At 38.0% G+C, this 27,151-nt stretch overlaps 1 protein-coding gene across 1 annotated transcript; it reads left to right on the forward strand.

The window, feature by feature from the left end:
* The first annotated feature begins 227 nt into the window (after window positions 1-227).
* LOC309702796 (uncharacterized protein) lies at window positions 228-9,175 on the forward strand. Its single transcript, XM_082527424.1, has 12 exons — window positions 228-310; window positions 866-898; window positions 1,525-1,794; window positions 6,655-6,753; window positions 6,913-6,928; window positions 7,008-7,099; window positions 7,506-7,556; window positions 7,664-7,726; window positions 7,825-7,884; window positions 8,237-8,299; window positions 8,514-8,576; window positions 8,688-9,175. The coding sequence occupies exons 1-12, from the start codon at window positions 274-276 to the stop codon at window positions 8,693-8,695; spliced, it is 855 nt and encodes a 284-aa protein (XP_082383550.1). The 5' UTR covers window positions 228-273; the 3' UTR covers window positions 8,696-9,175.
* Window positions 9,176-27,151: the final 17,976 nt, after the last annotated feature.

Here is a 27,151-nt window from a genome sequence, read left to right on the forward strand (position 1 = left end):
ACCTGCAACGTGTGTCGCTAAGCAACAGAGCACCTTTGTATATCACAGAGAAAGGTAGGAACACAAAACAGGACTGTGGTCAAAGCTACAGGAGCTGTTTGAGGTAGGTGTAAAAGGAAGGAAGCACAGAGAGGCGATAGAAGGAGGAGCTGAATATAAACTCTGGTCTTATCTACATTAAGTGCAGCTTCTCTTTGTTCTGCATTTATTATCAATGCAAAGTCGAACACTTTGAGATTAGATGCAGATCAGCGTGCGGGGCTGGACGTGAGGATGGGGCACTCTTTGCTCTGTTTGCTGGGGTTATTCTGTGAGTACAATACACACCTTTACTGTTTGAATGGCAGTGATGAAGGAAAATGTTTCTCACTGGTGACAATTACAGTGTATCACTGCTTTAACCTGTTTACCTGACAGCTTCAACACAGCAGACTAGTGACTGTTTAAACTGTTAGAGACACTGCTGCTGTTTGCATACATTACACATGTATACATTGCATACATGTGTACAGTATCTATTGATATATTATTCCAGTGTTTTTCTTTTTTCTAATTTTATATGTAACTTTGCACTGTCCACTGCTGTAACAAAACAAATTTCCCACGCGTGGGACTAATAAAGGTTATCTTATCTTATCTTACATTTACTGTCCACACTTTAAAAACATTGTTTAAGTTTTAAATTTATTTTTTTTTAGATTTCTTCATGTTTCCAGCCTGTCTGAGAGCTAATAAACACATAAATTAGGTGATGAGCAATAACTCTGCCATCTGAAGATTTACCTTTTAAAAAGCCTCAGTTTATATATTTATTGTGATTTTGTCAGTTGTATAATGTCTGATGATGCTTCATTCATTATTTTAGTGCTCAGTACAGTCAGACATGGAAACACTGAAGGTGAGAAACTGTTTTTTTCTTCTTGTGTTGCTCTAAATGATGTCCTCTGTGTTATATTTTGTATCATAAACCAAACATTTCATTGAGATTATTGGTTAAAATGTTAATATAACCATGTTAAGTGTGTGAGCAATCAAGCACACACCCACGATACAAACTGTATATTTACTGAAGAGCTGTGGTTTCATACATGTGGATTTTCTTTTCATTTTTATCTGATCTGAAAATATCAGATAGTGCAGATAGTGTGTGTAGTGCAGATTATCTCACTGAGTGATGCTGTTGGATCGTATGCTGGATTATATGTGTATATATATATATATATGGATTACATATTGGAGTTGTACAAATGCTAATTATCAAAAGCTCCACACTGATGACAAATTAAAGGAAAAACCAACATGAACATGGTAACCAAATGCTGCTCTGAGCTCAGCATAGAGTTTGTTACCTTCATCCCTCATTTGGTGTTTTGATTAGAAGCTGTTTAACACGTCACTCCAAAGTCTCTGTAGATGTTCAGTGTGTTGAATTGTGTGGCTGCAAAAGATGATTCACATTATTTAAGTTTGCTTCAAACATTCAGAGCAACAATTTTATTCTTTTGATCTTTTCCTAAATTACAGACCTTGGAGTGAAGGCCACTCTGACAGCAGACAGATTAACTATACCAGCAGGGGGCAGTGTGACACTGACCTGTGATGTGAAGTACTCTGCTGACTTTGAATATGAGTGGTTCAGAGAACCCCGTTTTAACTCTGAGAAGACCACAGTAGCTGGTGAATCAAAGAGAGAACTGGTGACCTCTGACGCCGGCATCTACAGCTGCAGAGGACGTATAAAAGGGACAAATTCAGTCACAGAAGAAAGTAACTCTGTCACCATTCAGGAAACTGGTGAGTTTAAAATTTTAATCTGGAATAAAACAGCTTGAATTATCCAAAGTTTCTCCATTTCTAAATATGTGAAACCTCTTAATGCAGAGGTTGTGACCTTTGATTGTCACTGAAAATGTAGTTCTATGTTTTATATTTAATTAGTGGATAAATCATTGAACCTAATACAGCTGATTAAAGTTATTGACCTGAACTGCAGAAAAGAAAACATCAAACTTCTTCATCCTGTCATGTGATGAAAGATGAGGACCTAAATGCACAGGAGGGTGAGACTGGCAACACTGAAGGAAAAAATTAAACTCTAAGACTAAATTATAAGAAGAACTAAAGGTGCCATAAAATACTCAAGAATAAATTAGATCAATAAACAAAAGTACAAACACGAACAAACAAAGAATTTAACCTCTAAAAATTCAGAAACACAAAGTCAGACCCGGGATCATGACACACTCCAGATTTCTACATCCATGTTTGATGTTTTGATGGAACAAATTGAAATTACAAGCTCACTAATATGTAGCTCCACTAACTTTCAGTTTTGTTGTGATATTTATTTTTTTTACTTCATTTACATGAAATACTTTCACTTTTTTTTTCATTTCTTTTTATTTCTTAATTACAGGACATGGAGTGAATATCACTGTAACAGCAGACAGCACAACCATACCAACAGGGGGCAGTGTGACACTGACCTGTGATGTGAAACACTCTGCTGACTTAAAATATGAGTGGGTCAGAGAAACCTCATCTGCAGTGAAGTCCACAGAAGCTGTTGGATCAGATAAAGTGATCAGGATCTCTAAAGGAGGAAAATACCAATGCAGAGGATGGAGAACATACCCAACTTCACTCATAGCACAAAGTGATCCAGTCATCATTCAGGAAACTGGTGAGTTTAAACATTTAATCTGAAAGTAATTATGGACCTGTCAAGCATCTAATAAGGGCTAATAAAACTGTTATAATTTTATGATATAATAATAATAATAATAATAATAATAATAATAATAATAATAATAATAATAATAATAATAATAATAATAATAATACATAACCAGTTAGAAAATAAATGTATGGCTCAGTCATTCCTAAGCATGTTTTTATGTCACTAAAAAAAACATTTAATATTATATTTATTTGTATTTAAATCATAACTGAACAATGAGTGGGACAGACTTTGTGACTTGTCCTTACAACAGAAAGGTAACAATGACGGCTCGAAGATGCAGGCTTCACCAGAAGTCTGCATTTAATTTTATTTATACATGTTTAAATGGTAAAAACTGAGACTTAGACATTCTTCTCTGTGGGAGTCTGACCGCCCAGAGCGAGTGAACAGAAATTCTCACCTGCTCGACTTTCAGTGACCTGGAGCTCCTCCTCTGTGCAAATCAAAGCTATAATAACGGATGATGCACGTATGCAGCGTCCAAACACCTCCCATTGTGGCTCTGTAGACATACGTGTGACCTAGAAGCACGGCTACAGTCATCGACATCATCATGACCTGTGAAGCATTAATTACACATGAAATGTGTGAACCATCAATGCTCCTAACTTTTTTAAAGATGATCTTTTCAGGCCTTTTAGCTTTTATTGGATAGAGACAATGTAGATAGACAGGAAAGCCAAGTGAGAGAATAGAAATGAAGAAAGGGGTGCGTGCTGGGACTCGAACCTGGCCAGACTGCTCACCTACTGAGCTGAACTGGTACCAATGTTTTTGAATTATTAATGATATAATGGTTCTGGAATAAAAATACAAACAGAGTTTTGTTATGTTTGTCATGGACTACGGCCCTTTGATGTTAAATTCTGATTAACATACTAAATATGAACACGCACACACGCACACACACACACACACACACACACACACACACACACACACACACACACACACACACACATTAAAAAAATTTGTGACATCCTCAGTCCTCCAGACTCCTCTCTCCCAGCTGATCCACAAACCACACGCGCACACACAGCTCAACATTAATTTATATGTAGATGGAAATAACAGTGAATGATGTTTTTGATGATGCAGTGTTTGCTCACTTTTCCTTTTTACTGGAAACCACTCCATCCTCTTTTATATATTTGAATCAGAGGATAAATGCTTGAAATGACTTCAGCTGTTTTAAAATTATTGATCTGAACAGAAAAGTGAACATAAAACATTTGTTCCAGATTTCTGCATCTGATTTTATTCTGTTAGGATTTCAAACTGCAAACTTCTCACTCTGGTTAATCAGCCTTTTCTTAGAATTTTTTTTTTTTTCCATCATCCAGCAGGACGAGATTCAGTTACAGAAATTATGAAAATGTTAATTAATTCCTTTTGTGTCCTAACTGAGGAATTTTACTGTGGAAAGTTTCCAACAGGATCAATGTGAAGCTGCAGCACAGCTGGTCTCAGATATTCACTGGTGAGACAATCACTCTCAGATGTGAGATTCAGGGAGGTGAAGGAAAGGTGTGGAAATATGAATGGACAGCACCCAACACAAACAGCCCTCCAACATCCAGTGAATACAGGATCAGCAGAGTTTCAGTGTCCCACAGTGGAGACTACAGATGTCGGGGTAGCAGTGACTATCTCTTAACAGGATGGAGTGATGCCTTCAGACTGACAGTTTCATGTGAGTTGGTCTATGAATCAAACTGAAGTTTCCTTTTTTAAACTCAACATCAAGAAACAATTCAGACCCTCCAAGAAACTCACTGTGAAAACAGACACACAGCTGAGTGCACTGTGACTCTACAATGATTCATTTAAAGGGGAATATAAAGAGATGACAGTTTTAATAAATAAATAACAAATCAGGTGCGTCTGTTGTGTAGTTTTGAGCTAAGACAGATCGCCTGTGTCACATTATAACCTTGTGTTTGGTGCCAGTCAGAGTCAGAGTCACACTGAGAGCAGAAAGCACAATCACAGCAGTGATACCAGCAGTTCTTCAGTCTGTTTGTCTTTCAGTGAGGTCACATTAAAAGCACCAGGACACAGTTTATGAAATTTGGGGGATCAAAGCCAAAGAAAGAAGCCGTTTCATTTCACTGTGTGTAAGCCGGTCTGGCCTCACACTGTTGCTGCAAACTGTGTTGTGTCAACGAGGAGATGAGTCAGCTGTTGCTTTGCCTGCTGAGTTTATTCTCCAACACTGTTTAAATAAAAATCAATTCAGTTCAGCAACTTCATGTGATTGGGCTTCTACATGCACAGCTTTAAAAGAAACAGTGTCTTTGAATACAGCAACCAAGATTTGAACCATTTTAGCACTTTTACTGTGCTTAACCTCTGTAACAGGATCATTAGCATAATCTCATCTCTCCCCAGCAGGGCCTCCTTCAAAACTACAGGAAGTGACACGTGTGGGAAGGTCACAAAGAAAATTAAAGCTTTCAAATATAAATAAATAAATAAATAACTAGATACATATGTATGACTTGGGTATGAAAAATAATGACAAAACCAAATAACAGAGGATGGATTCTCTGTGAAATATAAATAAATGTCTTCTGCACGTCTTACATGTGGATGCAGGTCATAGAAGCCGAACCAAAGAGCAGAAAATGGCCTCAGTTCATTACAGACACATTACCACAGTAATCTTTCTCATTACAAAGTTTTCCTCTCAGGAAGCACTCAGGCGGACGGAAAACAAATATTTTATGTTGAGTCTAATGAATCACATTCTCCAGTCTTGAGTGTTTGGTTCATCCTTCAATGTTGTGTCTAAACAATGCCACAGTTTGATACCTCAGACAAAAAGGCTCTAAGTGGCTAAATACAATAATATAAGTAGAGCAAATCCATTTACCCAGAGTCACTGACTGAAAATCTTCAGATCTGTTTTGGTATAATTGATTGTTTTTATGCATTTTTAATGAATCATCTGCATATTTATTTAATTTCCCTCCTTTTTCATAACATCAGATAAACCCAGGACCACACTGACAGCAGGAACAACAATCATACCAGTAGGGGGCAGTGTGACACTGACCTGCTCTGTGCAGAGCTCTGATGGATGGAAATATGAGTGGTTCAGAGATAATACCACAGTGGATGTTGTCCCCACATCAAATGGACAAATCAATGTCTCACAGGAAGGACTCTACAGGTGCAGAGGAGGAAGAGGAAACCCAGTTTACTACACAGAGGACAGCCAAGAAATTCAGATTAACACAACTGGTGAGTTTGGATTCAGCAACAATATTGAATAGATTGATGATTGAGGATTACTATGAAGGTCAAACAGCATTATATCTCATGGTAACCTCTTTGGCATTGTAAAAATGTTCTTATTGGAAATGGTTGAATATGAGTAGTCATGTAAAATGTGGAGTCTAGAGAATCAGTGTCAGGAATGTGATCCAAGGAGGGGAGACTAGGTGGGATTGTGAATGTGAAACAATCATTTTCAGCAAATCTCCAAATCAACATAAATTCACAATTAGTTCTGTAACAATTCTACAAGTAACACTGCAAGTAGTGCAGAACAGGAGTCACAACATGAAACCACAGAGCAGAGTCATGCTGACAGTTTCTGACAGGAAACAGAAAATCTCAATGTAAACATCAGTTTTTCTTTCTTTATATTCAGATTTGACTCTTTGACATATTTATATAGTAAAAGTTTGTAACGCAGATTTACTGAAGTCAACATTTAAGAGGAAATTTAAGAGACTTGTGTTTATGTGTTCATTGTGGGGAGTCAAGTCATTTAAACACAGCAGGAGTTGACTCAAAGTGGTTTCAAGTCAAGGAAAATCGATGAACTGGATTTATTATAAAATTATCTTATAAAATATCAAATATAATTAAACTTTATTATTTGTTGTCACTATCTTTGGCAGAATTTTCATCTCCTGTGTGGTTGATTGTTGGACTGGTTTGTGGAGTCTCTCTCATTATTATTCTCCTGCTCTTGTTGTATCTCTGCAGACAGTCCAAGTGTAAGAGCCTCTTCTTTTCATGCTGTATTACAGAGTTTATTTACTGCATACACTTTAATTATTCACACATATACATGTTTTCTGATCTCATGACACAAAATATCAGTGGAACAATTTATACATGACAAACATGTGTAATAACATTTGTCTCTTTCACAGGTTCCTGCTTCACCAGGTTGGTAAAATACTTTTTATTATTATTTTAAACAAACATCAGTTACTTTTGAGTTTATTGTGTTTATTTCCTGTTTCAGGTGGATCCAGTCTGAGAGTCACAGTCCGGGCTCCTCCACAAATCATGGAGTCAACCAGGATGAAACTCATGAACACAACTCTCTTCATCCTGGTCAGCACTTAAACCGATCTTTATTATCATTATTAATATTGACTTTTCATTCAGTCTCCATTAACAGGAACATTTCTTAGGTTCAGTTTGTGCTCAGCAGCTTCTCAAAGAACATTTATCAAAATCCAGTTGGACAAACATCCAAATAACCAACTGACTACATGCACAAAAGATCAGAAACAAACAGGATTTTACAACCTGATTGTATCTTTAACTCGACTGAAAGAATCCACAAATGTTATTGTTTCATATCAGAACAACACAAACAGTAACACCATGATGGGTTCATGCTCTGAAAATATCTGACAGTCCTGGATTTGACTTAAACACAACTAATAAAAATCTTTCTTTGACTGATGACATTAAAATGAAACTCTGACTCTGGTTTCTTTTCATTTTCATGAAGGTGATGCTAACCTCTATGAATCCATCACACCAGTGGAAGACACTGGAACTGGTACAGTTCATATTTAGAAAAGCTCAGAGCAGCTAGAGATGCAAGAAGCTTCTGATTTAAGCAGACAAACTGCATTTGATGTGTTTACAAACATTTTTACATTTCAGGTACAGATGAACCGCGAGACGTCACATACTCTCTTATTACACTTCAAAACCTTAGAAAGAAGAGTGAGTACACAAAACACACAGTGTAGAAAAAAGCCTGGAAAGTTTTTACAATATTTAAAATGTTTTCATTATTTTCATTAATCTGATCATCTTCACAGAGAAGCATCATAAACCAGAGCAGAGTGCTGTTTACTCTGAGGTGAAGACGGGAGCTGCAGGTACAGTCACAACAGTCTCATTCAGTGTTTGTACTTGAACGTGTCATCACATCGTTATATTGCAGGTAATTATAGGTCAACATGGAGTTTAGTTATTCACTGACCAAGCTTAGCTACTACATACGACCACTACACATCAGCAGACTGAATCTTATACACATCGAGGGCCGTTCAGAGTTTAGTGTAAGTTTGTGTGCTTCATATACAGAATGATATTGTTATTGTACAGTATGGTATTGTCCATCTATATGTCCCCCAACTAAATAGTTTCTCTCATGTTTTTACTCTGTAATGTTCTTGTCATCATATCTGTGCTGAACAAATGTGTCCTGAGCTCTGACGTCTCTTTTAGAGGACAGTCTGATGTATGCTGAGGTCAAACAGCCCAAAAAAGAAAAAGCCAAGAAAAACAAAGGTGAGCAAAGTCTGCCATCATCTCCACTGAATATTGTTCAACATGTTTATCTGCTCTTACAATGTAAATCTGTTTATTTTATAGTTTATATTTATGTATTCACACTTTGTCAGCTATTTAAAATCTTCTCTTTTATCTTTGCATCAGTGGAGACATCCAGTTTCCTCCTGGTTAATGATATTATTGTTTTCAATGATCTTCTCTTCATTCACAGGAACATCAAGTCCTGCAGCTGATGCAGCAGTTTATTCTGAAGTCACATCAGGAAGCTCTCTCAGTAATTCTGCTGCCATGCAGGCTGATTTATTCTTCACATTATTAAATGTCTTCAGCTCATAATATCTTTACATGTTGGAAATCACTTTGTCTCTTTGTGCTTGTCTTACAGGTCAGTGAGGAGAGCTGTAGCAGCAAAGCCAAGAAGAAGCTTTTTATGAAGCCACTCTTGCTCCTCTGCTGCCCAAATATCAGACATGCTCAGCTTTATGTGCAGTTACAATATTACATCATAATATCATATAATTCAGTATAAACCAAATGGAGGTGTATTCATAGTCAATAATCATGCTGTTTATCTTCGGTTACTTTTATAAAAAAATTGTAATAAACCTTGACTGTATCTAACATGTTCCAACAGCAGTGAGAAATATGTGATGTTTAGTATCTGACAGCACAATTTACAGTCAGTGTTTGCAGTGTAAATACTGATATGGGCACCAACAAATACTTTAACTGTGTTTGTTTACATTATATAAATAAGAATTATATCATAGGCAGTGAATACATTTGAATGTATTTCATGTATATTTTTGTGTTTCTGATCATTTTTTGCATCTTTTAGTTAGAAGGTAGAAATAAAATCTTTTTACATTTGAACATTTTATGTTTATTTTTGATTTTTGTTTCCTGTATGAAATTATCCACAAACTAATCAGATCATCTCTCTATGTGCTGATAGTTAAATGAAAAGATAACTTGTACATGGGCTAAATCTCATATGACAGATTGCATGGAGACAGAACATCACCGAGAATTAAAGCTCTGCATCAATCACGGTCAGCACGACTCAGAGAAGTAGCAGTATTATAATTCATTAATACGACACAAACATCAGAGCTAAAAATCCAGACAAGTTCAACCAAGAACAAGACAGCAACAAAACATCTGTCTGACCCTGCAGAGTCTGATTGTTTAGTCACAGTGAGGAGGAGGCACAGGTCAGTCAGGTGTAAACTTAACCAGCTGGGTTGAGCCTGGTTGGCATTTTTCTGCAAAATCAGCATGACGGTGATAAACAGTGCTGATCATATCCTCTAATACAGGGTGACCATAATTTGATTTACAAAAAAGAGGACACTTGCGCCAGTCATGAAGAACCTTTATAATACTGTTTACATGAAGAAAACATATTTAAACAATAACATCTCTGTGCAGTTAATGAATGGTGAAATAAAAAATGTCATATAGTCTTTTACAAGTCAACAAGTGGTCACCGTACTCTAATAGCTCAGCTGTGCTGTAGATGGGTTTCCCTCTTCACTATCAATCATGTCTTTGTCCTATAAAGTGGGAGAGCAACTACAACTACACTGGTGACTTTTCATTTTGTCCTGTTACCATTTGTAACTAATTTGTTGACTTTATGTCATTTTAGTTTCTAATAAAATGTCATGCAGTCCTGTGTTCCCTGATTTAATTAAATCTGTGAATTAGGATGCAGAAGCAGAAAGTTTAGAGGTTTTATTGCAGGGTTAATAAATGGTGGTGTGAGAGAAATTCTGCACAGACTCTGAGTCTGAAAGACGAACAGTGTTTGGAGTCTGCTGTTACCATCACAGCTGTGTAGGTGGCAGTAATACAACTTTATGCTGGTTCTCAGCTACTAATGAAAAAGAAGTGAGCTTCTTACAGCTCTTCATAACTTACTGTTATTATTGTATTTTTATTTTATCTGATCAGCAATAATTCAGGTCGTTAAAGTGTTTGAAATGTTATTAGTGTTATTGCTCATTATTATTACTGTGATTAGTGTAATGGCTTTAGGACCCAGGGGATCAAACAGAGGGTATAAAAAAGGAAGTAGCAGCAGGTGCTCTTCTTCTTCTTCTCTCCTTTGTTCTGGTGTGAGGCTGTGGACTGTGGTGTTTTTGGGATGCTGCAAAGTTTTGGAGTGTGAACAGAGTGTGCTGAGGAGATCGTGTCACCATATAAGTGAGCATACTGCCCTTTAGCAGAGATTCAAGGTATAGACTGAATGTTTTTAAGTTATCTTTCTTTAAGCCTTTAAAATAGATTAATTTAAATTAATCTTTAAATTACCAGTTAAAATATTATCCTACAGGATCGAGGCCTCAGTGCTCCTGTGTTTTTGATTATTATATTAGTGTATTTTTGTTTTTTTGATCAGCAATAATTCAGTTTATTATGTGTTTGAAATAAATTGAATGACTGAATCACAGCTGAAAGTGTTTTTTGTTCTTGTTGTTTTATGCATTTACTCTGAGTGTGTGATTATTGTGCTGCTGTTACAGTCTTTCTGTTTTACTTCTCAGCACTGCCATCATGTGTCTGAATACACAGCGTACAGTCAAACTCAACAACCTCAGTTAAAGATTTGATAACATTTAAAGCTGTTGAGCACCAGTGCAGGTTATTTTTGACCTGTGTTTGTGTTTTTGAATAAATCTCTTGAAGTTTTTGCAAGTGGAAAATGTTGTATATTTCTGACGGATGTAAAACTTTTAAAACACTGAAAGAAATTTTAAATAAATTCAGATCTGCAAAGAAATGCATTGATTATGTTTTATTCAAGAATCAATATCAAACAGTATCACAAGATCAAACTGCAAAGAATAACATCTTTACTCTTCTGAGCAGCTTACATGTGTGTGAAAGACTGTTGGTGGTCACCATCTTTTCTGCCACAGGCTTATTTTTATCCACTAACAGGCCTCATGGTTTCTGGTTGGGTCACCATGAACAGAGGAAATGCAGCCTGTGGTTTCAGCCTCAAGTCTTCAGTGTAGCTGATGTTTAGTTTTATGTTATCAGCTCACAGCAAAGAGTTAACAAGGAGCACAGACAAAGAGCACAGTGGAAATTTCACTTTGACCTCTGTGTGCATGACACATGTTTACATGATGTGCCTGTACTGGAATAACAGTACTGATCATCAAATATTCAGTTATCTTTATAAAATAGTGCCTCTTCTTCATCATTTTTCATTAATCAATGTAATAAATCCGTAAATCAAACAATCATTTGCACCAAAGTTAATTTATTCAAAGCTAATAATTGAAAACAAAATGAAATTTCTTCATATTTTTGTTCATTTTTTGCACTTTAAGAAAAGTTTTTTCTTTAACGTGTGAATATTTCTGTAACTGTTGGTGACCTCATAGCTGCAGGCTTATCTGCACCATCTCTGCACTTAAACATTACAGTGACTTCATTATTTCCATCAGCCTGCAGAACTAAAATGAGGAAGAACAATTGAAGCTAAATATGAGCTGCCTTCCAGATCACATGCTTTAGCTCTGACAGTACAGACAGATGATGAGGAGACTGTGAGATGTTAAACAGGCAGAATACAGAGCTCAGAGTTTTACACGTTCTGGTTTGTTGTTTTCACACTCCTTAAAACGTGAGAGAATGTTTACTGATCTTCATTTTACTATAAATAACACCTCGGTGTGTAAATTGCCTTGATTGCTAATTTACTGTTAATAGTTAATATTTATTATTATTATCTGAAAAAGAAAACCATAAGAATCTAAAATCTAAAACAAGATGCTAAAACAGGACCAACTTTCTCTAAATGTAATCACACAGAGCTCAGATGAGTAGAGAGTGAACAGGCAGGTGTGTTTTTCCACAGCAGGTGTGTGTTTGCACAACTGAAGGTTTGCAGGTTGAACACTGGAGAAGATCAGAGACAGAAGAAGACTGGATTAAGTGGATAAACTACAAGGGTGATTCTCTGCAGTCAGGCTAGTTTCCTCAGTGTGCTGTAACTCAGTGAGTGGATGAACAGTCGGTCCTTTTATGTGCAGCTATTTGAGGATGGAGAACAAATGTGCCAACCTGAGCTGACTGGAGCAGGTGAGGAAGATGACTAACACATCCCACTGAGAAGGAAGAGCTGTGGAGCTGTGACAGACTGTGGCAACATCAATGAAAAAAGGCAAAAATCTAATAATTATTTTATTACAGTCCTGATATCAGACCTCTGTTTATTTGTTTATTAGAAGCTCAGATATTAATCCTCTAAAGCCTGAATCATAAATAAAATGAAAACTTTTTATAAGCTGGTGTGTTTTTTTGAACCTTCTGAGAAATAAATATTTTTCACATGAGGTGGAAAAAATCTTTTTTAGCTGCATCTGGCATTTTTGTACAATTTGTTTCTCAGTTTATCTTCAAATAGAAACATAAAGTTTCTTTTTAACACATTAAACTTTGAGTTTCCTTTCAAAATGTTCAAAAATCTTTTAGAAAACTGGTAAAAATGTCTTTGAGGAATCGTTGAAGGCTCGTTGACTGATGTCAGCCATGTTGGATGTCTCAGCTGAGGGCTCTGCATGAGTTGCTGATCCCCGCTGGTTAATCTGTGCACTGCATGTGTGTCTGTAGACATCAGGTTCTTTAACGTGAGCAGAAAAAGCCAAGCAACAAACTTTGTTAAAGAGGATGAAAAGAAACTTGATGAATGTTGGTCGGATATTCTTCTGTCAGAGGAGACAAAGATAAATTTGTTCACATTCAGTCAGACAGATCAGTGAGTCTGTAGTTGTGATACTGAAGGGTGGAGGCAGGACATGACAACAAAGATAAAACTATGACCTGCAAAGTGTGTCAGCAACTAAGCAACAGAGCACCTTTGTATATCACAGAGAAAGGTAGGAACACAAAACAGGAAAGAAACTTAAATGTTTGCAGTGGACAGGAAATGTGAACACGTCACACGACTGCTGTGGTCAAAGCTACAGGAGCTTTTTGAGGTTGGTGTAAAAGGAAGGAAGCACAGAGAGGCGATAGAAGAAGGAGCTGAATATAAACTCTGGTCTTATCTACATTAAGTGCAGCTTCTCTTTATCAAGGCAAAGTCGAACACTTTGAGATTAGATGCAGATCAGCGTGCAGGCCTGGACGTGAGGATGGGGCACTCTTTGCTCTGTTTGCTGGGGTTATTCTGTGAGTACAATACACACCTTTACTGTTTGAATGGCAGCGATGAAGGAAAATGTTTCTCACTGGTGACAATTACAGTGTATCACTGCTTTAACCTGTTTACCTGACAGCTTCAACACAGCAGACTAGATTTTTTTTCATGTTTCCAGCCTGTTTCACAGCTAATAGAAACACATAAATTTGGTGATGAGCAATAACTGTGTATGTTGTATAATGTCTGATGATGTTTCATTCTTTATTTTAGTGCTCGGTACAGTCAGACATGGAAACACTGAAGGTGAGAAACTGTTTTTTCTTCCCTTTATATCATGTGTGTTGATCTTAACTAGTATTTAGCTTCTCCTGTGTTGCTCTAAATGACGTCCTCTGTCTTATATTTTGTATCATAAACCAAACATTTCATTGAGATTATTGGTTAAAATGTTAATATAACCATGTTAAGTGTGTGAGCACTCAAACACACACCCACGATACAAACTGTATATTTACTGAAGAGCTGTGGTTTCATACATGTGGATTTTCTTTTCATGTTTATCTGATCTGAAAATATCAACAGTGTGTGTAGTGCAGTTTATCTCACTGAGTTATGCTGTTGGTTTGTATGCTGGATGATATAGTGGGATTTTTTTGGATTACCTCTTGGAGTTGTAAAAATGCTAATTATCAAAAGCTCCACACAGATGACAAATTAAAGGAAAAACCAACATGAACATGGTAACCAAATGCTGCTCTGAGCTCAGCATAGAGTTTTTTACCTTCATCCCTCATTTGGTGTTTTGATTAGAAGCTGTTTAACACGTCACTCCAAAGTCTCTGTAGATGTTCAGTGTGTTGAATTGTGTGGCTGCAAAAGATGATTCACATGATTTAAGTTTGCTTCAAACATTCAGAGCAACAATTTTATTCTTTTGATCTTTTTCTAAATTACAGACCTTGGAGTGAAGGCCACTCTGACAGCAGACAGATTAACTATACCAGCAGGGGGCAGTGTGACACTGACCTGTGATATGAAGAACTCTGCTGACTTTGAATATGAGTGGTTCAGAGAACCCCGTTTTAACTCTGAGAAGACCATAGTAGCTGGTGAATCAAAGAGAGAACTGGTGACCTCTGACGCCGGCATCTACAGCTGCAGAGGACGTATAAAAGGGACAAATTCAGTCACAGAAGAAAGTAACTTAGTCACCATTCAGGAAACTGGTGAGTTTAAAATTTTAATCTGGAATAAAACAGCTTGTATTCTCCAAAGTTTCTCCATTTCTAAATATGTGGAACCTCTTAATGCAGAGTTTGTGACCTTTGATTGTCTCTGAAAATGTAGTTCTATGTTTTATATTTAATTAGTGGATAAATCATTGAACCTAATACAGCTGATTAAAGTTATTGACCTGAACTGTGCAGAAAAGAAACCATCGAACGTCTTCATCCTGTAATGTGAAGAAAAATGAGGACCTAAATGCACTCTGAGACAGACTGAATAAGAAAAAATGAAACTTTACACACACACACACACACACACACACACACACACACACACACACACACACACACACACACACACACACACACACTGAGAGGGAAGTAAAACTCAACATAAGACACAAGAAACAAATGAATACCAAAATAAAACAGGAAGACAACAAAGAATTTAACCTAAAAAACCCTCAGAAATACAAAGTAAGACCCGGGATCATGACACACTCCAGATTTCTACATCCTCTTTAGTTTCATCAAATATTCCCATATTTGATGATTTGATTAAGATTTAAATTAGAAGCTCTCTAATATGTAACCCCAATAACTTTCAGTTATGTTGTGATATTTTTTTGACTTCACTTGCATCAAATTCGTTCAGTGGTTTTTTTTTTTTTTTTTTGTAATTCTTAATTACAGGACATGGAGTGAATATCACTGTAACAGCAGACAGCACAACCATACCAGCAGGGGGCAGTGTGACACTGACCTGTGATGTGAAACACTTTGCTGACTTAAAATATGAGTGGGTCAGAGAAACCTCATCTGCAGTGAAGTCCACAGAAGCTGTTGGATCAGATAAAGTGATCAGGATCTCTAAAGGAGGAAAATACCAATGCAGAGGATGGAGAACATACCCAACTTCACTCATAGCACAAAGTGATCCAGTCATCATTCAGGAAACTGGTGAGTTTAAAAATGTCATAAGAAATAAAACAACATGGATTCTCCAAAGTTTGGAGAAGCTCAGAGAGGGACAAAATTATGACAAAAACTTATGTTACAAAGTGATTTACGGCCCCAACCTGCCAAGTTTTTTATGATAATAAAACTGTTACAAAGTTATAATAAACAATAATGGGGTTAAAATATTTGATAATACTGTTTTTATTTTTAATGAAAATATGTTAATCAGTCAGAAATTAAATGTGTGGCTCAGTCATTCATAAACGTGTTTTGTGATTTGGCCCCTGATGCTCCAGTTGTCACGGTTCAGCATTTTGAGTCTCGTGTGTTTTGGTATTTTATAATATGTTTTATGTTCTGAGTCCTTTGCTGTTTTGATTATTGTAGTTATTATTATTATTACCCCAGGATCAGTTATGGCTGTTACGGTTTTAGTTCTTAGGTTTTGTTTTATGTGTTCATGTTGTGTTTACTCTGTGCATTTCTGTCCCACGTTTCAGGTCTCTATGTTCTGTCTCACAGTCTCTGTTAAGTTTACGTGTCTACAGTTCAGTCGGTGTGTTTCCTGTTTTACTTTGAAGGTCTGCGTCTCATGTCAGTGTTTCTAGTTTTGTTTCCCTTGTCTCGTCCTGCCTAATTACTCCCAGCTGTGCTCTCCTACTGTGTCTCATTCCCTTCATTATCCCTCAGTGTATTTAAGCCCTGTGTTTCTCTTTTTCAGTGTTTGATCTCCCTCATCCATGTCTGTGTGTTCTGCCTACAAGCCTGTCAAGTTTATTTTTGTTTTCCAGTTTAGTTCTTTTTTTTGTGTGCAGCAATAAAGCTGCTATTTTGAGTTCTAGTTTTGCTTCTGTGTTGAGTCTGCATTTTGCACACAGACCATGACACCAGTTGCTGTTATCAGTTACAGTTTTAGGACAGAGTGACGTCGCTCTATGTGATTGGCTCATTTCAGAGGCCATCCTGACCAATGGCTGTGGAGCTGTCATAGAAACATTTTTGAACTATTCTGAAGATACTCTGAAGAGTCAGCTCAGAGATAAGAGATAGTTTAATAAAGATTTCTCTGAGCCTGTGATTCTCACGTGATTATGAACAAGACTGACTGAGGATCAGTGAAGAGGGTGAAACACAGCGAGGGTGTAAAGAACTTCATGTTCTGGGACCATCAAACATCTTTGTCTGTGAGACAAACAATGAGACAATTATAACAATAATAATAGTTTAATATTTAATGACTGAAACAAAATGGTTTGCTATGTTCAGGTATGAGCTGCAGATGTGAGCAGCACATTTTCCGTACAGTCACTGACTGGGCGATCAGACCTCTGTACTGGTTGTTTGTGGCTCTGTACACAGACATGTGACCTAGAAGCACGGCTACAGTCATCAACATCATCATGACCTGTGAAGCAATAATTACATGTGTGTGAACAAATGTGTGAGCCAAGTCTCCTAATTTTTTAAAGAGGATATTTTAGGCCTTTTATCTTTTATTGGATAGAGACAATGTAGGGGTGCAGATGGGACTTGAACCTGGCCGTACTGCTCACCCACTCAGCTGAATTTTTAATGATATAATGGTTCTGGAATAAAAATACAAACAGAGATTTGTCATGTTACTATGAAGGTCAAACAGCATTATATCTCATGGTAACCTCTTTGGCATTGTAAAAATGATCTTATTGGAAATGGTTGAACATGAATAGTCATGTAAAATGTGGAGTCTAGAGAATCAGTGTCAGGAATGTGATCCAAGGAGGGGAGACTAGGTGGGATTGTGAATGTGAAACAATTATTTTCAGCAAATCTCCAAATCAACATAAATTCACAATTAGTTCTGTAGCAATTCTACAAGTAAGACTGCAAGTAGTGTAGAACAGGAGTCACAACATGAAACCACAGAGCAGAGTCATGCTGACAGTTTCTGACAGGAAACAGAAAATCTCAATGTAAACATCAGTTTTTGTTTCTTTATATTAAGATTTCAGATCCAAAATCTGACATTTTCTAGTTTCAGGTTTTGGATGTGAAAGAAGTTCATTTATCGTTCCGTTCATCATCGGACTTGTTAGTGGAATTATTGTCGTGCTGCTGCTGATGTGTTGCTATAAACAGATAAAGGGTGAGAGACTTTCTGATTGACTTTTTAAAGGAAAAATAATTTATTTTAATGCTGTGACACTTTTAAACAAACTGATGTAATAATCTTTGTGCTTTTTACAGAACCCTGTTGTAACAGGTTGGTGCAGCAGTTTAGTTTCATTTATATAACTTCAAATAAAACTAACTTTGAATTATTCCTCATTAAATTTTCATTATTTGTTTCAGTCTCACTCAGTCTCAGAGCACCAATCAAAGCTCTGCTTCGCAACAAACATCCAACCAGAATGAAACTCAGGTTTACTCCTCTCTTCTTCATGGTGAGACCAGAAATTATTACTTTTCTCTTTAATACAGTTTTCAACACTCAGTTTTCCAGCAAACAGTGACAAAAACAAAAAGAAATAATATTTTTCTTCCTTCTTTCTTATTTTCAATGACTTGTAGGTGATCTTTCAGTCTATGAATCAATCAGAGGCTCTGGAAACACTGGAAGTGGTACAAACAGTATAAACTTTGATAATAGCAGAGCTGTAAGAAATGTAAATATTTATTCTGACTGATCAAACTTCATTATTTCAGCAGATGAATACAACAACGTCACATCTGGATTTCAGCTTGACGGTCTTGATAAAAGGAGTGAGTACAAGAAACATGAAATGTAATAATTGGTCGAATGTTTTTGTAACTTGTGTCATTTTAGAGGAAGACAGTCTCCATGTTATTAACTACAATAATCCATCATCACAACAGGCAGACATGATGGCACAGAGGAGAGCTCTGACTACAATAATGTGAATCCTGAATCAGCCTCAGGTACAAATGTGAACTCTACACACACTGAATCATTAGTAATCAGATTACATGTGCAGTTAAATGTGTGACATCATTGCTAAAGTTTGTGGAGCTGATGAGCTGAATCACTTTTTATACGATTGGCTTTAGTTGTGTTCTGCTGCTGTTGTGATGTCTGAATAAAATAGATGAGATCAGTTCTGTGTGATTAAAGCATGAACGTGTCAGAAAGCATCATCACATCTTTGGCAACATTATTTCTTTGTTTTTCACTTTCAAACTCGTATTTGTTCTGATTTTGTTTCAGGTCCATAAAAAGATTATTTCAACAAAACTCAAGACTCACGAACAACGTCAGCAACGTCAGTGTAAACAATGACATGCTCTTGGTTTAATATCAACACTGGAAGACTGATTATATGGTTCATCTTTGTATTAAAATCCTATTGTGTTTATTTCTGTTGTAATAAGTGGAGGGTGGATGGTGTGGGACATTGTTTCCATCAAGACACAATTTCATGATTTGGTTCTGTGAGTTTGTTTCAGTCTCTTTGTTTTATTTCTATAAGATGTTCACTCACTTCCTGCTGAATTTTACATGTTATCTTTAAAGTGTAAGAATAGATTATTTTAGTATTAGGGATTTAGTTGTATTAACGATAGTAAAGCATTATATCCGTTATTCATTTAAGTAGGCCATAGGTCAAGCTGCTAAACACTCACACATAGAGCAGACACACAGAATTGGGAGAATAAGTCAGAGGTGTATGTGAGAAGCAGAGGCGACAGAAAGGAGAACACAGTGTGCGAAGAAATGGGCAGCAAGGACACGAGAAAGGGAGACAGCAGATAGAGAGACATTAGCAGGCGCCTAGTTTTGAGAAGACAAAGGTTGTTGACCTCTGTGTGCTGTTGGGACTGCCCCAGCAGATTTTGATGATTGATGCTGAACTGTGAAAATCCCCATGTACATGTAATAAAATTAGTTGATTATTTGTTCTGAGAAAAAACAGGAATGAAATATTACACTGTCTTATGATGCATTATAGTGCTGATTTATAAGAAATGCTGTTTGCAGAGAATCATAGCCTTATTTGTCTGATTAGAAAGAACAAAACATACTGCACAGGAAGCCAAGGTCATAACTTACACTTACTGAGAGAGAGAAAAAATGTAAATGCTTAGTTTAGAGGGAGGCTGAAGCTACAAGAGTGTGAGAAACGGTCAGACACTTCAAGATTTTGCCAGACACCCTCCTGTCCACATCTCCCGTCTGGCCGTTTGTAATGCTCAAAGTGTTGTATGGAATAAAGAGAATTGTATCGATTAAAGAGATTGTTGATTGAGCATTTATACACCGAGTGTTGTTCTTCCTTCAGCGCAAAGATCAAAGAATTGGGGAATTTAACAAAAGCTTGCTGTATGGAGATGTTTATTGCATATTTTTCATATAAGTAACAATAAATAATAAGAATTATGTTAATATACATGTTTCCAAATTGTGATGCACAAAAACTTATTGTCAATGTTCAGATTTTACAATGTTATTCATGTCATCACTGAGGCCATGACAGAGAACATTTTGTGTGTGATCAAATTGTTTTCTGTAGGTGATGTTTGTGTCTTTTATGCTGTTTACAGTTTGATGTGTGTAAAATAATTGTGGTGCTTTTAAAAATAATCAAATAATATCACGACAAAACGACTTTGTTCTTCTGAGTGACCCGTGATGCTTATATGTGGATAAAAATGTCTTTTCTAACTGTCTGCTATATCCTATTTATTAATCTGCTGAAAATGACTCATGATTTCTGCCTGAGCCCCCAGAAAAGAGGAAACGCAGCCTGTGGTTGAAGAGAAAAAGTAAATGACTTGTTTTAGCAAAGAGGCAACAAGAAATGCAGACAATAACAGCACAGTGTTGTTCTCTTGACAGCTACATGCTGATATTGTCAGATATAAATATAAAGTATTTCCTTAGTTGAAGGGATACAAAAGTGTCAGGTGTGCCCCTGTAGCACTGCACTTGTTCTCTGTGTGGACTGCACATTTTATATGATCTACCTGTACTAGGAAAAATACCACACTGTGAGAACTGATGAAAACTCTCCTTTAGAAAAATATCAGACAAAAATATAGTGCCGAACGGTACAGACAGAAAACAGCAGATATCATTGTTCAAAGGTCCTTTAAAAGACCCTTTACCAGGTATCATAATCTTGGCTGTAAAAGTGTCAGAAATCATACTGTAAGGGACAGCTTTTGGCCTTTTTTTCCCCAGAAAATCCTCAGCTTTCAATACCTGGCAGTCGTTATACTTTATTGTATTCGTATGACAGTGGAACAGCAGTGGAGAAAAAACAGACTGTTTTTTCAGATTTATAGTGAAGTGGAAACAGATTTAACATAAATGAAATGTAATACAACATCAACTTTAAATATGAACTATACTAGTACAAAAAAGTATTTGAGCCTAGCCCACTCAATTTTTTGTATATCCTTCTTTTTATATTGCAAATCTCTCTCTATTGTGGAGAGCCAAGTGCTCCACGTGTCATCATTACTTACCTGTGATTGGACCGTGCATTATAATGATGCACCGTAAAGTTTCGTAATGTTTTTCTTCTCATCTTTCAGTAACCGTTTCTCTCTAGCCCAACTGGTCGAGAGATACAGTAGTGCGAGTCACCCTGGTAAAACCAGCCGGAGTTGACTTTTCTGTGTTAAGACAGCGATAGCGTGTGATCTAGGGTAACCAACCGTCCTCTTTTCCCCGGACATGTCCTCTTTTCACGTTCTGTCCGAGGGGATTTTCGAGACTGATGAAAATGTCCGGGTTTTTCTATAGGCCTACAGGTGTGACATCACACATATGGGTCATATGTGTGATGTCACATGCCGAGCTGCTGCTTTGTGAGTGGTTGTTCTGCCTCACAGATGGAACAGATGATCTTTAAAAGATGCCAAAGCACAAGTGCAGCTTTTCAGACGAACTGCAAAAGAAATTTCCCTCGTACCATCGCGGTACTGGTAATTTTTCATATACAGATAAGGCCTTCTTTCTGTACCATTTTTTAATTCCAGAGGTTTTTAAGTTATTTTTTGTTTTGCACTTCTTGCCTAAAAGCCTATATCACATTTTTTATTTCACCATTCATTAATCGCACAGAGAAGGCATCGTTTAAATATGTTAAAATTTTCTTTAAACAAACAGTATTAAGAAAATTCTTCATGACTGGGCGAAGTGTTATCATTTTTGGAAATCAAACTATGCTTACACTATTGTGATTGTACCGTAATACACCAAATATCCCTGTAAATCTCAGCTTCTCTTCTTTTCTAAACCGCATTCTCCGCTGGTGGGCCCATGGTAAATAAGGGTAAGTGTCAGTGTGGACATACCGATATAGTTCCTCTCCCATATTTCTCATGTCAGACTCTGAACACAGCTTCCAAGTACAATCACTGGACTGTGTTTACAGCTGGTGGCCAATAGAGGGAGACATTAATCCATTTATAATTTATTGTATCTGTCATAGTCTCCCAGTCCTCCTGGTCAACCAACACGTTCTTTTTCCTTACGAGTGTAATGAACTCGATACTTTACTTTCTGTTTCTTTCCTGTACGCACTGCTGCAGTTCCATCTAAGAAGCAACCTGGCTGTCTTAAAGGTCATGAACATTCATTCAGAATTAGCAACACTGATGATGGTAATTATTAAAAAGTATTGGTACTGGTATCAGTATCAGCGATATAGGCCTGGTATTTACTTGGTATTAGATTGATACCAAATCTTGCAGTATTGCACACGACTAATAAGTAGTGATATTAAATTCATTAAACTGATATAATTTCAGCACCATGGACAGCACACAAGGTTTTCACTGCATGAGCTGTGCTCTCTAACACGTGACTGTTTGTAGTGGTGGACAAATTTAGCTGCATGCACACATAGCTCTCTCTGTGATAGGTTAATAATTTTAATTAAAAAATATATGTATATTGATTATTGGCTGAAAGTGATTAAAATTTTTAATATTGTGACACAGTGGGTCCGCACTCTGGAAGGGAGGGGAACATCCGAAGAGGCATACGCCTGCTGAATGGCCTCCACAACCCTGTGGGACAATCGAGACTTAGACAAGGGTCTGACCAGAATTCCATAGTGGAAGCTCACAAACGGCTGGTCTGACTTCCTGAACGGCCGGATAAGCAAGAAGTTCTGTGCCAAAGCACAGAGATGGCACAGGGCAACCTGGCTCCCAGCGGCCTCCTTGTGCAGGTCCCCTGTGAGGAATATTCATAACTCAACTGACTTGGACAGGTGAAATTCAGATGGGGTCGTCAGCAGCAACCCAGGGTTAGGCCGGAGGATAACCCCTGTGTCACCTTCATCATTGCCTTTGGACCGACAGAGTGTGCAGCTCACAAAGAATCATGTTAACTGTGGTCTGGTGGGGGTCCAGCTGGTGGACCGCACACCAGGAGGCAAACAGCCCCCGAAGGAAGCAGTAGGCAGTCCTGGTGGATAGCGCACAAAACTCCTGCAGCATTCTCACTTTTAGATCAGGCCAGGCATGGAGCCTCTCCCTCTCAGGGTACAGGCTGTCACCCTGAGCCCTACTGGGAAAAGATGGAACAGTGACCCCCTCACCTGGGACAGGAGGCCCCTCAGAACAGGGAGCTCCGGGGGTGTCCTGGTCATGACTGGCAGGATAACTGAAAACTAGCATGTGTGGCCAAAGAGGGGTCACCAGGATCAACTCCTCGGTCTGGACCTGGTGAAGGAATAACTGGAGGAGGGGTATGGAGGGAAGGCACAGAGAAGAGCCTGTGGTGAGGAGTGCACCAAGTTGTCTGCAGGGAGAAGAACAGATGGCAATGTGTCGATTCTCTGGGGGATAAAAACTTCTGCCCCTCTGAAGCGACTCCAGATCTGGTGGACCACCTCTGGATGGAGTCTCCACTCCTGTTGGATCGGGCTCCCCCTCAACATATTGTAATGTCCACTGTCACGTTCAATGGTCCTGGCACATAAACTGCTTTCAGTGAGTAGAACGGGGTGAGCCCACTGCCACAGTCTGGTAGCTATCATGCAGAGGAGGGGAGACCCTCGGCCCCCATACCTGTTGATGTAGGCTACTGTGACCATGCTTTCTGTCTTGATGATAACATGGTACCCTAACAGTCACAACAGAAACTGCTTGAGTGCCAGGATGACAGCTTGCAGCTCCAGCATATTTATGTCAGAGATGCCCAATGACTGATATAAGAGCTGTAGACTGTAGAGCCCTCAGCCTCAGGAGCTGACCCCACGAGTGAAGCCCAAATGGGTCTAGGCACACCCCGAAGGCCTGCTGTCAATTCAGGGTGAGGGACATGGAGGCTCTGTTGGACTCCACAGTCATGCCCAGAAATTATGTGATGTGGGAAGGCTGCACATGACATGAGCAGAGCTACATGGCTGCAAAACTGTCCTTTAGTGCAGCAGAAGGATACGGCCCAATGCAGTGGGAGAAACTCTCACTCACTGGGTTAACAGCCAGTCAGCCACAGAGAGGACCCACTAGCCACGTGAATGCACTGACAGAGGTGTTCTGACTTTCATGCATGTTTCTCACACAGCATGCTGGTGCTCTTGGCTTCTTGGTCTTATGGGGTGCAGATGCTCTCTCAGCACAGTTTACCACACTGCTGGGTGTTATATACACTAGTGTATTCAGCTTTGCTGTAATGTTTTGATTCTGGGTCTCATCATGATGCACTTTGCTGGTGTTTTTGATTATTGATTTTGATGTTATGAAGATTAAGGGCACAACTTCACAAATCTGAATACAAACACACACACAAAGAAGAAAAAAGGAGGGTGATGATGTTTCAGATTAATATTAATTGACAGATGCCTCAGCGTGTAGACAAGACTACATATGACATGTGAGTCTAGTGGTTCAGGTCACCCTTTAATTCTTTTCTGACCCCCCTTCTCTGAGCAGACTGTGATGACTTCATGTGTGTAAAAGACTGTTGTAGGTTTATTTTTATCTGCTGAAAATCTGATACCACAAAATTTCTGTCTGGGCCTCCAAGAAAAGAGGAAATGCAGCCTGTGGTTTCAGCCTGAAGTCTAACGTTCATCTTCTTTAATCTCAACACATCACAGTGGAAATGTGCAGGTATGACAATGTGTGAAAACAGGTTAAAAGTAGCTTTATTGTGGTGATGACACATGCTGGACTAAAGAATAAATAAAGCATGTGGGCATCAAGAGAAACGGTGAAAAGCTTGTTTCTCACGCTCATGTCTTTAAGAGTCTCTGCATGGACGTGCTGTAAATGTTCATTTATCTCTGAAATAAATAAAATCATCCATCACTCTCTCTGTCCACAACATCATATACAGACATGTTTTCTTCTTACTGCAACTTCCAAACAGGCCAGTTCCTCACAGTATAACACAAAACTCCAAAGTATAATCACAGCTTTGTAACCAGCAGAGGAGCCAGTAAATCATCTAAACCTACTGATACTAATGTGTCTGTTTGGCTGCTGTTACAGAAATGGTTCCTACACCTGTGATGATGACGTCAGTGTTTGACTCCAAACTGTCTGCTGGACTCTGCAGTATCACAGAGACTTCCTGTCTTCAAGCCTCATAACATATTGATATGTACTGAAATCTTTGCACTTATGTTAACATATAAACTGCAAATAACATAAAACATGAAGAAACATCTTAATGTATTTTACCTTTCCCACAGAAAAGTGGAGGGATGGAGAAACACTTCTGCTGTTAAACAATCTAAAACACTTCGATATCAACATGTTTGTGAGTGTGTGTAGATGATACTGCAACAAACCTTAATCAAAGGTTATCTTTGTAAGAAAGTGTTTGACAGAATAAGGATAGATGCTGTGTTTGCAGGCTTTAACTATTATTAATATTATAGACTGTATATTGAGAATGAGAAGTGAGAAACTGAGGTACACCTTATTCTCATATGGAGGGGATTAGCCAATCACAAAGTTACCACACCTTAAAGCATTCACTGCTCTGCTGTCCTTTTGGACTCTAATGTGGGTGGAGCCTATAGTAGCTTTCATTGTGTAAAAGATCACCTAGACAGGTTATGGAGAGACAGACCACCATTCATGTTCACATTCACACCTGCAGGCAATCATTGGAATCACCAGTTAACATAATAATATATGACTTTGGACTCTGGGGAGAAGTCAGACAGGTAGAGGGAGAAGATGCAAACTTCACACAAACAGCCCAGCTGGTGGATTCAAACCAACAACTTTCTTCTTGTGAGGCAACAGTATGAACCACAGTCATCCAGCTCATGGTGGTCTAAGAAGTTTGGAAGGAAAATGACTAAACTTCTTTAACTTTCTTGAAGACGTGTCACCTCTCATCTAAGAGGCTTTTTCATTTCTAAAAGCAAACAGTAGAGAGTCTCAGGTATTTTAACCTTAGTGAGGGTTTTACTTTAAGTGGGTCATAGACCCACAATTAATGACGTGAGTCATCACATGAGCCAAGCTGTGAAAAAAGGTGTGGGTCATTATAGACCTATAAGTTTTTGGAGTTAAAAAATACATTCATGAATCAAACCTAATCAGTGCTCTGTGTTTGGCTTATTTAGTGATTCAAAAATACAAAAGAGTGGCAGCACAAATAAAAGTTTACAGTTTGACTGTCGTTTTAGGTTCAGTGCTGCCATCTTGGATTGCTAACTCACAGTCTGTGTGTCTGCTCAGACTTTCCAAGCGGTAAATGTGAGTTGTGTTCCACAAAAAAACTTTTCGACTGGTAACTCAGAATTTCCAACTTCTGTCTTATTCAAAAATTATCACCAGAGATTTGGGGTAAGAACACTGTGAGACCTTTCCTCCCCCCATCATGTGACCTACTGAGGTCACCTGAGGAAAGCACCATGGAGGGGTTGTGGCACAAGGAAGGGATCTCAAAACTACATTGTAGGTGACTGACAGCTGATGCCATAAGGCTCCACCTCTGGTCATCCACAGTGGACATAGATGTACTTTTTCACTCCTCTTTCAAACCGTCAGTATTTTCTGTTCAAAATGTGAACACTGGCACCTTCGTATGAGTGATATTTGATATGATATTGGAAGCAGATGAAACCAAATAAATATTTTGAGATCATTGTCTGTGCATAATCCTGGAGAGTGAGTGAGTGTGGTGGCCAGAAACTGAAAACAACACATTTTGGGAAGACAGCATTCATGTATCGCACAATAAATGTCTGTGGATGTTCAGAAACATTTGCTGATAAGATGACTCAAGATAAAATATTTCAGCTTTATGATGACCACACAGCACACTGCACAAATCACATAAAAGAATAAAAATAAATAATAATAAAACATAATTATGAGCTGGTAAATATGTCACCTGACCTGAAACAACAGGAGGTAAGAAGAAAACACAAGAAGCAAGCCTGCATGTTTGCAGTGGACAGGAAATGTGAACACGTCACACAACTGCTGTGGTCAAAGCTACAGGAGCTGTTTGAGGTTTGTATAAAAGGAAAGGAAGCACAGAGAGGCCACAGTCAGAAGAAACACTCTGCTCTTATC

The sequence above is a fragment of the Aulonocara stuartgranti genome, assembly GCF_965226115.1.
Source record: "Aulonocara stuartgranti genome assembly, chromosome: 3".
In the NCBI taxonomy this organism is placed as follows: domain Eukaryota; kingdom Metazoa; phylum Chordata; class Actinopteri; order Cichliformes; family Cichlidae; genus Aulonocara; species Aulonocara stuartgranti.